The sequence below is a fragment of the Cibotium barometz genome, chromosome 18 (genome assembly GCF_041138505.1).
Source record: "Cibotium barometz isolate CiBa-2024 chromosome 18, ASM4113850v1, whole genome shotgun sequence".
Lineage (NCBI taxonomy): Eukaryota > Viridiplantae > Streptophyta > Polypodiopsida > Cyatheales > Cibotiaceae > Cibotium > Cibotium barometz.
In genome coordinates, this window is record NC_141063.1 from 58,810,947 (window position 1) to 58,825,739 (window position 14,793).

General features: G+C 46.1%; 2 protein-coding genes across 4 annotated transcripts in view; both read right to left on the bottom strand.

Annotated features, from left to right (window-relative positions):
- LPA3 (Low PSII Accumulation 3) overlaps positions 1-14,793 on the bottom strand; it is a 147,666-nt gene that overhangs the window by 76,664 nt on the left and 56,209 nt on the right. For 2 of the 3 annotated variants that reach the window (XM_086812803.1, XM_086812804.1), the window contains exon 8: positions 7,967-8,025. The exons of the other annotated variant lie outside the window; for it this stretch is intronic. In XM_086812803.1, coding sequence (XP_086668929.1) covers positions 7,967-8,025 — 59 coding nt within the window. The remainder of the gene's footprint in view (positions 1-7,966; positions 8,026-14,793) is intronic. 3 annotated transcript variants of the gene reach the window in all.
- On the bottom strand, positions 3,068-3,915 carry LOC147629533 (uncharacterized). The gene has a single exon (XM_086813026.1). The coding sequence runs from the start codon at positions 3,664-3,666 to the stop codon at positions 3,295-3,297; it is 372 nt and encodes a 123-aa protein (XP_086669152.1). The 5' UTR covers positions 3,667-3,915; the 3' UTR covers positions 3,068-3,294.

A 14,793-nucleotide genomic window follows, 5' to 3' on the forward strand; every position in this document is an offset into this window, starting at 1 on the left:
TCAATATTTGAGTACTCTAACAAGGCAAGAAAATTGGTCTGACTCAGAATTTAAGAGGATCCGCAGAAAAGCATATGGTTACTTTCTAAAGGATGGGTATCTCTGGAAGCATCCTAAGCAGAGGAATGCTATGCCACAGAGAGTCATATGTGATAAAGAGACTCAAGGAAAGCTTGTGAAAGAATTCCATGAGAGTCTCTGGGCTGGACATAGAAGCGTATGGGCCACCTTTACCAAAATAAAGGAAAAATATTGGTGGAGAGGAATGTACAAGGATATTTCTCAATATGTGGAAACATGCATAGTATGCCAAATGTACTCAAATGTGCGGCATCGTGATGGCTTGCAACCAACCTACCCACCTGCCATGCACTACAAATGGGTAGTGGATCTAGTTACAATGCCTTTGGGAATTTGGCAGATGCGGTATATAGCACTTGCAAGAGAAGATTTGACAAATCAGGTAGAAGGGCGTGCTCTTAGAACAAAGAGTACGGAAACAGTATGCAAATTTCTCTTGGAAGATGTGATCTGCCGATATGGTTGTGTTGGGAAAATAACAGCTGATAGGGGTGAGCTAGATGTTGAAGAAGCAAGGGAATTCTTCTCTAGAATTGGTATCAAACTGTCTCTAACATGTGCTTACAATCCTGAGGGCAATGGGAAAAGTGAGCGAGGACATCCTCCAATCATTAAAGCTCTGGCTAAGGCATGCAGAGAAAGGATGAGAGAGTGGCCAAAGCTGCTACCATATGCCTTGTGGGCTGACCGTACAACTCATAGCTCAGTGACAGGATATATGCCTGCAGAATTAATGTATGGTCAGAAGCCAGTGATGCCAGTTGAAGAAGTAATTCTAACTTGGAATGTATTGCCCTGGGTGGAAGGATCGAGCAGAGATGACCTCCTTGCATTGCGAATAAGACAGTTGGAGAGGAGGCCTGAAGATGTAGAGCTTGCTAAAGCTCGCTTGAAAGATGCAAGGCTGAAAAATAAAGAAAGATTTGATAGTAGACACAGACTCCGGCCAAAACCTATTGAAGAAGGTGATTGGGTTCTAATGTATGATAGTAGCCTTGACAACCAATTCACTGTTCAAAGAAAATTTGCAAAAAGATGGTTTGGCCCCTACATTGTCAAGCATGTGCATGGAAATGCCACGTATACTCTGTGTGAGCTTGATGGAACAGAAGTAAAGAATCTTGTGGCTGGCAAAAGAATCAAGATATTTAAAAGAAGGCATGATGGTGATCCTTTTGATTCACAAGAGATTCAGGATGAGAAGCTTGACAGTGGTAGTATGGATATGATTGAAGAGGAAGAGGATAATCTTCCTGGAACTGCAGAAGATGAAGACGACATCCAGTTATATGTGGACCTTGATGATGATTTGGCACATACCAGAGGATGTGCAGGTTTAGAGGGGGTGGATGTTGTGCCATGGCACGTCTATGATGTGAAACCGTGCATGTGAGGCCATCAAATACACATCCAAATGCATGGGTTAAGTGCCATGACGAGTCATTATATGATGCCATGTACATATGTTCATATTGTAAATGAGGTTCAATAAGACGAGCTGAGGCTGAGCCAGATCTAGGAGTTTTTGTATATGAGTATGGAGGATGATGTTTTTGCTGTTACTCAGAGCTCATGGGCAAGTTAGAAGCATCCAGTTATATATGATGGCATGAGGGCATATCAATGCACAAAGGAATGCATTTATGAAGGCATGGAGAAATACTTGAATGAGCAATTGGGGATTCTATAAATCACATGGGCCGATATGATGATTTATAAACTATGAAGGTGTCAAGAGAAATGGAGATTTAATGAACATCACAGTGCCGAAGAGTTCATTGAATGTGGGGAAAATGTGGAGATAGAAAACATGGGGCTTGTAAGCATGTCTTCATAGGTGTGAGAATGCTTTGGGAATCTTGTGTTTGTGCCAAAGCAGAGAATTCAAAGTATCATCGGCTAAAATGCCTTATGGGTGAATGTATGTTAAGGTTATGCCTTGCAACCTTAATGCTAAGGTTATGCCTTGCATTGAGAATTCTAACCTTAATGCTAAGGTTAGAAGTAATATATAATGGGTGGCAGCGTACGTGGAAAAGGGAAGATATTTCTTTTATTTAGAATTTTCTGGAGCAAGCGCAGCATTTGTAATTGGAAAATCCGGATGAATAGCTGCAAAAGGGTGGCAAGCACGACTTCTCCGCGGGGAAAAATAGAAAAGGGCCGGAGGCAGACGGCGGCGAAACCAGTAGGAGAAAAAAATCTGCAGAGTTGAGGAACAGCGTCAAAATCTACCAGAGCTTTTAATCTCTTGAATACATAAACTGCTTGTGCTTTGTAGGTGTTAGAATTAGAGAGTAAATCTAGTACTACTTAATGATATAATTATGGGAAAAACCATTTTCAAAAATCAAGACTGAAGCGGTGCTACTCCCGCGTTTCTTCTTCGAATAATCAACGTTGAAGCGACTTTCGAGACAAGCATAAATAAAAGAAAAACAATGTGTAAATCCACCCATTCAGATAAGCTTTTTTTTTACTTTATTGGACTTGGGAAAAGGGTAAGACCCATAAATCCTTAAAGGATTTGAAATTGAGAAAAGCTTGGTGAACAAGCTAATGGTTGTTTTTTTTAGAACTTGAAGTTTTGTGGAAAAAGGTATCCTCTTAGCACATTTAAATCACGGGAAATTGGTCTATCTTCTGCTTGATTGAATTCTGGAAGCCATGAGCATGTTATGCCATCTTTTGCTTGTGAGATGTTAGAATATTAAGGCAGGTTTTCAGGTGAAAAAGAGCATCATGATATAATGGTTTTGATGACACTGGATGTAAAGGATGTAACTGGTCACATGTATATTGGGAAAATTTGAAGGCCTTGTTATGCCTACATGTACTCCTTGGGAAATTTTGCGCGTGAGTTTCCTTGTTAGATTGGACATTCACTCTCACAGCTAGAAGTTTCGTACTTTCCTGGCTGTACCGCACACGTCACGACAACGTGCTGCTTTAATTTGTGGCATGCATGATTTCCTATGTTGTCTCTGCATCCAAGTTAGGTCATCATCAAAGTAGATGGGGTCCCCTGGTAGGTTTCTCAAAATAACTCTCTGTCTCATGAAGGTTTGCCTGCTCACTTCGTCTGCGAACTGTAGCACTAGGGCTTTACTTTGGGTGGGGTCCTTGGGTGGGGCTGTCCTCCATATCTTGGTGAATGGAAGTGGTGCATCCTCCGCATGGCCTAATTTTATGAATAAGTTTCGGCCGTCCGCCTCAGGGGTGCACCCCTCTTGTCTCTGGAATACCTGTCACGAGTATGTTCAGGCGACGGATTCTCCTCATCTTCTCTTCATCTAGTGTGGATTGGACCATGTGCGTGTCCTCTTGTACTTCTTTCTTAATGTTTTTTTTGACCACTTCCACCCATCCTTCTCTTACTGCTTCCATCTTGCCCTCCAGGGTTTTGATAATCGTCTGGGTGAGCTCCTCCTTCATGGCTTCTTTGTCTGCCTCCAGGGTTTTGATAATCGTCTGGGTGAGCTCCTCCTTCATGGCTTCTTTGTCTGCCTCAAGGATTTCCCCTTCTTTTGGGCGCTCACGCAGTGAAGCTACTTCGCCTTTAAGCTGGGCAATCTCCTCCTGCATTGTTTCCTTTTCTTTCTTCCATGTTCTGCCTCGGTCTCCAGCTTAGCAATGCGGTCAAGGAGGCTCTTCTGGACACTGTTGAGGTTGTTGTCCGTGGTTTTCTTCAAATCCTTCAGTATCTTTTCGAGCTTTTCCATACGTGCCTCCATGACGTTTCTTCTGTCGTTAATCCTTGTGGGCTGTGACTGTTACTTCAGCAGACCGGGGTTGGTCTCAACATGGTGCTGACCTTCAGGAGAGAGAGAGAGATGGAGGGGACAAAGGGCAGGGTGCAGGCGGGCAAGAGGGCGCACAGGTGGGAGGGAGGGGAGGGAGAGATGCGCAGGAGAGAGAGACGGGGGGAGGGCAGAGAGAGAGCGAAGGGCAGGCAACGTGAGGGGGGGGGGGCGCAGGTAGGCAGCAGGAGGGGGGGCGAAGGGCAGGCAGCGCGAGAGAGCGCAGGCAGGAGTGCTTGGAGGGTGGGTGGGAGGGGAGGGGTGGAGAGTAGGCAAGGGCGAGGGAGGGACTGGGCGAGAGTGGAGGGGCTGGGCGAGAGTGGAGGGTGGGCGAGAGGGGAGTGCGAGGAGGGTAGGCGAAGGGGAGGGCGAGGGCGAGGGGGAGGGGGGTGGGGGAGGGCGAATGGCGGAAGGGTGGGTGAGAGGGGTGGGCGAGGGCGAAGGGGTGGGCGAGAAACAAGCAACAGCACGAACAGCGAACAAACGAACCAGCAAACCAGCCTGCGAACTAGCCTGCGACGAGAGAGAGAGAGAGAGAGAGAGAGAGAGAAAGAAAGAAAGAAAGAAAGATATATTAACGTCTACGAGAGGCCAAAGTCGGCCTATGAGACAAAAAATAATACAACTGTGTTCTTCCGGTCATCGTAAGAAAAGAAAGAAAAGAAAAAGTGTGCATGTGTCTGGATACAACTGTGAATCATCATGGATCGGTGGAGCCCATATACAAACAATATAAGGGGGGGTGGGGATGTGGATGGAGTGCTAAGGCAAGATGCATCTCTATATGCTGAAGGGGTAGTACAAGCATGCTATGCAGAGAGAGAGAGAGAGAGAGAGAGAGAGAGAGAGAGAGAGAGTGGGTGTGAAAGCAAGAAAGCTGTATTAAACGTCTGCAAAAGGCCAAAATGACCTATGAGACGAAAATAGTCCATCATCATTATCTGGATACATCATCAAGATTCAAGGGTACAAAGTAAAATGAAATGAACTGAAATGAACCGGTAGAGTATAGAGAGAGCTCCAAAAGTGGGTATAAAAAACATCATCATCCTAGTGTGTTTGAAGTTTGAACTTTGAACTTTGGGTCTTGAGAAAGGCTTAAGGGAGGGAGGGAGAGAATGAGGGAGAGAGAGAGTGTGTGTGAGAGGGGCTGCCTTGGGCCCTTAAAGCCCCCGTCTAAAGACTCAAACCAGCAAAAAAAATAAAATAAAATAAAATTTGTGGACGCCTCGATCAGGCAGTTGTATGCCTCGAATGCCTCGTATGCCTCGAACCGTTAGAGGCACGCCTCGTAACAACTATGGTACAGAGTTTGTGGCGCAGGCATATGATAATGACTCTTTCTTTCTTTCCAAGAATACGGAGGCTTATGTAAGGGCTCTCATGAAAGCATTGTCTCTCTATGGTTTGGATGCAGAATTGCATGTGAATTTTGAAAAATCCAAGTTGAATTATGACTGGCATCAAATTTTGTGGCCGAGTTAGATCTTGCCACCTAATGAGATAGTCAGGCATCTAGGTTACTCTATTGGTTGGAAGTTGTCCTTTAAGGATGAGACGCAATGGGTAATGGGAAAATTGCACTGTAATATTGAATATTGGAAATTATCTACATGGCCTCTACATGTGCATAGTGTAATTGCGGATAGTGCAGTCAATTATAGTGGCATATTTGCAGTTTTATATTCCGCTACTACCTTGGTTGCATATACAAATTGATTAAAGCAATGGAGCAATGGAATGCCTATGGAAAACCAAAGCGGATACAAAAGGATTAGGTTTGTTGAGGCAAGAGCTTGTATGTTCGTCCAAAATGCATGGTGGGCTCAATGTCTTTAATATTCATTATCGTATAGTGGCAAGGAAGGCCACTTTTCTACTTGATTTTACAAAGCAGGTGGAAGCCATGGGTATGTATGTTGCGAGCTATGTGCACTAATTTGCATACATATGCATATGGGCATTGGATTTTTATTTATGATGGTATAGTCTTTGGGCGTTTCACTGGCCGTATTCCGGGCTCTTCATGTGTGACTGCTCTTATTCAAGATCGGCGAGCTATCCTATGCAATCTACAATGGTCTAGTAGGCCTCCGAATTGGGGTAACTCAATGTTGCTGCAATGTATTCATTGGAGCAAGATATTTTTTTTCAGAAAAGAGACTTCTATTAAGTATGAAAAAAACATACAACAATCACGGCCATAAGCCGGAATAGAATAGAATCACCCCAATATGTAAGGTGATTTCAACCACTGAGGAGCATCATGATGCCATGAGAGACCTGTGGGACTAGAAAAAAAGAAAATGCCATGGTCGCACTCCCGCATAAAAACAACGTGCTTTGCTTGCGCGGAGCAAGAGGACCCCCGAATACGAGCCCAAGTAGCCATGAGAGTATGGACGACATCACCCCGCATAGTATTAATGCACTGAGACCCAAAAATCTGGACACCCTCAATAGCCTCCGTGCATCTAGCTCTCTAGATCTGCGATGCTGTAATACACGCAACAATCTCCTAACTGGTGTCAATCCTCTGTCTGGGGGGTGTATAATCAAGGTGAGGCACATCCTACAATAAACCATGCTGGGCAATACCTCTACAAATGAAAATAGAAGAGTCTGTACCACTGCCCTCGTAGAAAAGCTGCACACCAAACTGGGAAAGCCAAGCAACTGCCCCCCAAGTCACATGCATGGCACGACCACTCAATTTGCCCATAAGTTGGGCTATAGAACCCCAAATATGCTGTTCAGTGCTGCATCCCCATAAACAATGCAATACAGTATCAAAATCTACTGCACATCTTGAGCAAGTAGGTGCTAGCTACACTGAAAATTGATCTCCATTGATTCGTGGGGAGACCACCATGAAAAAATAACCAAAAGAAATGAGAGATCTCGCTCTTTCTATATGAATGCCAAAGCCTATGCCAATATCTGTGCTGTATCACTGGAGAGATATCATAACTCTCCCAATGAGGCCTGAGAATAGGGATCCTATGCATCTGTCAAGTGAGGAGAAGCTTGGCATTCCGGATCATGAAACTGAAAAAGAGAAGGCTTTTCAATGGATCGAAGGCATCAATCCACTCCCATTCTCCTGGATCCCACTGAAGATATCTGATTGGACTGCCACCATATAGCCACAAACACCAAGAGCCGTGAGTCACTATCTGAGAAGAAGGATCAATGAACCAATGCTTCCCTGAACGACCAACAATCCTCACTAGACTAAGCCTAGTATCTGGGATGATCCCATGCTACATCTCTTCAATCTCCCTCCAGGCATGATAGAATAGATGATGCAATGTCAAAATCTCTTGCCTGGTGGAAAGCTGCATTGAAAAGAATTTGAAAGAGCGGATTTGCCCTCAAGCAACGACTGTTTCTATGAGATTTGTGGTTGGGGTATTCCTAGTTGGAACTCTTTTGGCATGGAGGCATATTGCAACCACATCTTGTAGGTGGTGCTCCCATCCTAGAGAGACAATGACTCACCTTCTTTTGGTATTGCTTGCACTCTCGGGGTTTTCTTGATGACTTGTCCGGACACCTCCGGTCTCGTTTTCCTGGGAGGTGTTTCAAGCAAATGTTGTCTTTTTGGTTGTCTTTCTCCTCCACTACCAGCTTATACAGACTTCCTTGACTGGACTAGATTTTGGGCATTGTGGACTATCTGCCATGCTCGGAATCACCTGTTCCTCTCTCGAGATTCATTTCAGCTCTTTGCTTACTTTCCGAGAGCCCTTTTACAATCCCTCCGAGATTCTCATGAAAACGTAGGGCTTTCCTTTCAGCAACTAGATGTGTTTTCCCTTTGATTCTAAACTAAGTAATAGCTGCCCCACTCTGGGACAACTATGAATGCACATTGTTTTTTCTAATGAGACAATGGATTCACTATATATAAAAAAGCATGTATGCATGCATATGTATGTATGTATGTGTGTATGTATGTATGTATGTACGTACTCCATGTAATGTATGTATACATGCATGCATGCATGCATGTACTTATGACGTACTTATAAAGAGTTCCTTTCATTGTGGATATATGGAGCTGTGCAACAATTGAGACTGACCTCAAAGTATCCAGTTCAAGGTTGAACAAGATAGCTGGGATCTCAGCTGCGAACGTGTCCTAAAAGAGATAAACATGATCAGCTTTCTTTCAGCATTACATTGCGATAAAAGCATACACTCTAAGGCTAATTATTGGGTGCTTAACAAACATAATTAACCCAATGGAATACTTTAATGGAAAACTTAACAAAAACATGCACACACCAGTAACCTACAACTACTACTATATTTTAATTATATATTCTGAGTACGCACACTGTGCATGAGCCTATCAAGTGACTCAAGCCTGAGAAATCAAGAAAAACCTAATCTCTACTCAAGGAAAAATTCCTTAACAACCCAAGTTGCATGAGAACCTCCATCTGCAAACAAGTGCTGGCTAAAGATAGAAGAAGGAAACTTGCTATTGAAGTTTGGGACTGAAAATCTCCACCACTTGCAACTCCAATAGTGGGAATAAGAAGGCACGTTCCAATTGCAGGAATGAGGAATGAGAAAACAAGTAAGCTATTTATAGACGTCATGTGCACCCAGCACTTAGGTGCCAAATGGCATACTAATCACCTTTATATGCCAGTTTCAGGTTGTTAATAAGTGAGCCCTGCCATCGGGGTAGGCTTGTGTGAGAGTCCGTGCATGAACCGATTAGATTTTTGTAATCCACTTCTTGCTGCCCAGTTTGGGGCTCTATTGATCTACAGGTGCATCACATTCTCCCCCACTAAGTGCATACATCCTCGCCTGTAAAATATCCAGATGGTGCCACAAGCAAGAACTGAACTTTAATCGAGTCTTATTGAAGGTGCTAGATGCCCTACGAATTGTGAGACTACATTGCATCAGGTTCAAAAGCTAAAAATAGGCCCTCACCTTGTCAACACAAGAGACTGCAAGTGTATCTCCTTAAGAAACTACTGTTCAAGCACCTCATGTACCTTCTGCTGATCTAGCATCATTATTACATGCGGAAGCTTAAGGACCTTTTACTTAAACAGCACAGATCTTCAAAACTGAATGCGAGAGTGAGAGAGAAAGAAAGTTATATATTAAACGTCTTCAAAAGACCCAGTGGGCTATGAGACTGTCCATGTAATCTCATCATGGTACAAAAGAAAACAAAGACTAGAGCTATGAGCTGAGAATGTCAAATCCGAGCCATATGATACAAAGTGGGACCATCAGCATACAACCTATGGAGCTAACCCCCCAGGTAGGGGGAGGGGCCTGTCAAGGATATCGAGCATGGGGTTAGCCTGTAGAAGGCTTTGCAGATTCGCCAGGGGTGAGAAAGTGGCTCTGTGCCTCTCCAAGATCTCCTTAAGCTGGAGCTGATGTCTGTGTTGCTAGCGAGATCTAGGGAGTCTGGGGCATTGGGCTCGTTGTAGTGCCGTGGCCCAATCTAGAGTCACGCCAAATTGGGGTCTGGCGGGGGTTCGGACACTCAAGAATGTGTGGCTCGATGAGGCTGTGGGTATGTCATCCATAGTTGGTGAGCCATCCTCTCATGGTCAGAAGAACTAAGTTATAGTAGCCTGGAGCCGGGGTGGGTGTCTCCCAAGGGGTCTCGACTCCCTAATCAGTGAGTCTCTGTGGGTGGCGGTGACGCTCTAGTAGGAAGAGACAGAGAGCAAGAAAGAAAGTTATATTAACGTCTATGGAAGACCCCTAGGGCCTAGGAGACCAAAAGTAATACAATGGTACCATGGATATACTGAGCCATGGAAAACTGAAAGAAAAAGTAAAATGAAAACATTTGACAAAACATGTGATCAATAGATGATCCTGTGTAAAGCAAGATATGTTGTGTTTAATGCCGATATCCGCCTCGGCCAGAACCGATCTGATGGTGGAGTGAATGTCACGCCTTTGTGTGTTGGAAGCGTGTCATGTCAGTGGAGAACCTCACGAATCTGTCTCTGTGTGGTGGAGGGACTTGATGCTTTGTGTCGGGGCGTCTTGTTAGGAGTAGGGCTACACGGAGAAAGAGACACAGAGAAAATGAATAGCAGCAAGAACTCTCAAGAGAGAGATGGTGATTGATGCTAACACAAAGATGATAGCATAGAATGTGTGGAGCTTGGGGGTTGACTCCATAATATCAAAATACAATAAATGTGGTGTCCTTTCACACCTAATATCCAAGGGAAAAAACCCAAAGGGAGAAAAATTCCCAGACCCATAGACATGGCACACATATGTAGAGGAACTATACCACACCCCACAGCAGCCACCTATACCTCAGCCACAGGAGCCTCCACCTACCACAGCTAGCTTCTTTACCCACTCGATGGTAAAGGAAGCTATCCGCCACCTACAGCATGGACGGGCCGCCGACCATATGGGCCTACAAGGTGAGCATCTCATATATGCAGTAGATTCTTTGGCTCCTTTTCTTGCACACCTGTTTAACAGGGCACTAGCAGAGGGTTTGCCTGCGGAGTGGACGATGCACACCATTGTGCCGATCCACAAAACATGGGATATGCTCGATCCGAGCAACTATAGGACGGTTATGGTTGGCCACGTGTTGGCCAAACTCTATGGTGCAGTGTTGGAGCAAGAGCTTAGCTTATATGCTGAGCGAGCAGGTTTACACTCATCAGGGCAAGCAGGCTTCAGGAGAGCTTTCTCTACCACTGACCATGTATTCACTTTGTGATTGATCAGGCCAGAATGAGGAAGAGAAAGCTCTATTGCTGCTTTGTGGATTTCCGCAAGGCATTTGACACAGTACCACGAGAGAGGCTCTTTCAGCGCCTGCAGTCTCTTGGCATACCAACAGATATGACATGGGGCATCTATGCATTATATGAGCAGGTTTTTGGGCAAGTCAGATGCCCAGGAGGTATGTCCGAGACTATTGCTAGCACCATTGGTGTGAAGCAAGGATGCCCACTTTCCCCCACACTTTTTGGGTTATACATTGATGAGGTGGCTGACTTCATTACACGGGGAGGCGGAGATGGAGTTGATCTAGCAGGTACCTCAGTACATATTATGCTTTATGCTGATGATATTGTATTAGTGTCTGAGTCTCCAAGAGGTCCACATCAGCATCTACATGCACTCGATGATTTCTGCACACAGAGGGGTCTTACAGTGACCCTTGGGAAAACCAAGGTTATGGTCTTTCATGCATTGAGATAGGGCAAGAGTCAGCTGACATTCACTCTCGCAGGACGCCAGGTGGAGGTGGTGACATCATACGTGTACCTAGGGGTTACCTTCTCTGCAGCAGCCACGCGCTTCACCATGGGATAAGCAGCCAGAGCTAGATTGACACGGAGATATGCAGCATTGGCTATGCTAGAGAGACAGTGCCACCGGTCGCATTTTCAGGAGCCCCGGATGAAGGGGTGGCTATTTGACACATTAGTCACACCGGCACTGATGTATGGAGCAGCGGTATGGGCGCTAGGCCTTGCTACCCATTGGTGGACACAGATAGAGAGACCACAGGCCCTCATGATGGCACGCATGATACGCAGCAAACCGTCAGTACCTCATGACATTATCCGAGCAGAGTTTGTTGTGCCTCTTATGATGGTAGAGGCGATATTCCAGACTGTATGCCTGCTAGACACATTCAAAGAGATGCCACAGGACAGATTGTCATACAGAGCTTTTGAGGCATCTAGACAGCTGGCTGACGCAAGAGACAGAGGATCATGGTATGCACAGGTCTGAAATGTTCCCCTTGGTAACAAGCCCAAAAACCCTTAAGAAAGGGGCAAAATGTTTTTAAAAGGGCATTTTTCCTCTATTTTTTCCACTCAACTATGCATACATAACATAAAATTTCAAAATTTTAGCCTATCTTACTTAAAGGTCATCATTTAATATGACGTTTTCCGAATTCCATTACTTTTGTTTGCTGACGTGGCATTCCCGTTACCGCTTCGGGGGTTCAAAACGTTCCCATTTCCAAAGGCCAACCCCCCCCCCCCCCCCCCCCCCCCCCCCCCCAAAAAAAAAGAAAAAAAACTCTACTGGAAACCGTTACCACGTCGAGTTCCCCTCCAGGCTTTTGGTTTCCCGAGGGACTCTCTGACCCTTCAGAGACTTCAGCGGGCCCGTCCTCGTAGTCCCCACCCCTCCGCTCCTTTGCCACCTGCTCCGACTCTCTCCCCTGTAGCTCCCGCTAGTTCGCCGGCTGTTTGGGACCCCCCCCCCCCAACCCAGAGCAAAAACAGCCTAACCCAGGACCTAGTAGATAGTGGCTCCCATTTGCATTTGTGTGGTGTTACATCACTCCATACCGCCCGCCCCAGAGAGAGTGGCATGATGATCTTCTCCTTCCCACTAAGTGCAACACAGGGGACGGATTGGAGCATGGAGTCAATGTCCACCGCTATTCAGGGGCAGGCCATTGAGCTCTTGCACCATTTGCATGGCCTGCATATCACTAATGTGCTTACCCACCTCTACCCTTGGCTCGGATGGAATTGGGTGGCGTCGGCCTTAGAGATCAGATAGGGGAGATGGTGTCCTCCAACCTGGAAGTGCTACTTTTTGCATTTCATGTTTCAGTTGTAGTATCCCTTTCCCCCTCCTACAAATACCTGCATTGTGACATGTGAAGTCCAGAGTATGCTTACTCCATGGCTCGAACAGAGTGGCTCCACATGGAGGCCAAGATTCGTACCCATCTAGCGCGGCTATGCCCCATGATTACTCTCCATCGAAACCCATGCCGAACACTCTTCGCGTGGAGGGCAGTGCAAATAGTTCTGCTTCTCGCCGATATTAGTTATGCGGATCGTTTCTTGGAACATCCAGGGTTTGGGGGGCCTAGAGTGCTTTTAGAGGTGTGGTGTCCCTAGAAAGGAGCTCCATAGATCACCAGTTGGTGGACCCATTGACATTCTCTTCATTCAGGAACACCATCTTTCATAGGGACGTATCCGCCGCTGCTGCAAGAAGATCTTGCAAGGCAGGAGCCACACCTTTTGGTCCCATTCTTTTTGCCCCTCCGGGACAGAGGGTGAAGTATGCAATTCCATCAGTGACCAAGCAATTCCATCAGTGACCAACACTACTGCTAGCAGCAATCGCCTCTGGCATCATTGTTGCTGGACGAGCCCGGTGGGTGACCATCAAGATTGGAGAGGATTGTGTGGGCTTCCTAAATGTATATGCATCGAATGCGGCAGCAAGGAGGGCCACCTTCTAGAGTACAATTCATGAGTCCCTACCACCACAGGCGGATTTCAGGTGTATGGGTGGGGATTTTAACATGCTAAAGTCAGCAGAGGGCAGACACGGAGGTGGCACGACTACGATATCTGGTAGAGAGTACTCAGCTTGGAAGGAGCTGATTTTGTCTCTCAGGGGACAGGACCCTTGGCATCTTCTAGAGTTTGGACGCAATCCTTGCAGTCTGAGTTTCTCCAGATCCCACAGGAGTAGTATTGGCCCTAACCTTTCCAGATTAGATCGGTTCTATGTAGATGAGTGGGCTTGTGTTCGTGGTGGCATGATTGGTATTTTGGCAAGCATTTCCTTCTCCGATCATGCACGGGTTATTTTCTCTCTGGAGGACCCCTCGAGGCAGGACAGACATTTGAGTAGTCGGATTCCAAATAGCCTAATCCTGGACTTTGAGACTTGCAACAGGATTGAGGGGATTTGGGAGGGTAACTCGGAAGCAGCCATAATCACCTTGAATGCAGGCCTTGGAGAGATTAGCAGTATATTACAAGAGGTAGTGCATAGCAGATTGGTTTGCTTCCGACAGTAGGAGAGGAGCATTCGGACGGGCCTAGCTTCTATACAACGGCTTCAGGAGAATACACAAAATAGCCGTGGATTGAGAGTTAGCTCGCTACCAACCGTACAGAACTCAGTCCATATAGGAGCAGAAGGTGGAGTTCAGATACCATGCTATAGCCTCTTTTTGGACGAAGGCGAGAGACCCGATCACTCGGGAGTTCTTTGAGATTGCAAGCCCACACAGGCGGAGAGATGGTATCCACAGGTTGTGAGGCCAGGATAGATCCATTGTAACCCCCCCCCCCCCCCCCCCAACACACCCCAAGGCTTCCTAAATGTATATGCATCGAATGCGGCAGCAAGGAGGGCCACCTTCTAGAGTACAATTCGTGAGTCCCTGCCACCACAGGTGGATTTCTAGTGTATGGGTGGGGATTTTAACATGCTAAAGTCGGCAGAGGACAGACACGGAGGTGGCACGACTACGATATCTGGTACAGCGTATTCGGCTTGGAAGGAGCTGATTTTGGCTCTCAGGGGACAGGACCCTTGGCATCTTCCAGAGTTTGGACGCAACCCTTGCAGTCTGAGTTTCTCTAGAACCCATAGGAGGAGTACTGGCCCTAACCTTTCCAGATTAGATCGGTTCTATGTAGATGAGTGGGCTTGTGTTTGTGGTGGCATGATTGGTATTTTGGCAAGCATTTCCTTCTCCGATCATGCACTTGGTTATTTTCTCCCTGGAGAACCCCTCAAGGCAGGACAGACATTTGAGTACCCGGATTCCAGATAGCCTAATCCAGGACTCTGAGACTTGCAATAGGATTGGGAGGATTTGGGAGGGTCACTCGGAAGCAGCCATAATCACCTTGAATGCAAGCCTTGGAGAGATTTCGTGGTGGCATGATTGGTATTTTGGCAAGCATTTCCTTCTCCGATCATGCACTTGGTTATTTTCTCCCTGGAGAACCCCTCAAGGCAGGACAGACATTTGAGTACCCGGATTCCAGATAGCCTAATCCAGGACTCTGAGACTTACAACAGGATTGAGGGGATTTGGGAGGGTCACTCGGAAGCAGCCATAATCACCTTGAATGCAAGCCTTGGAGAGATT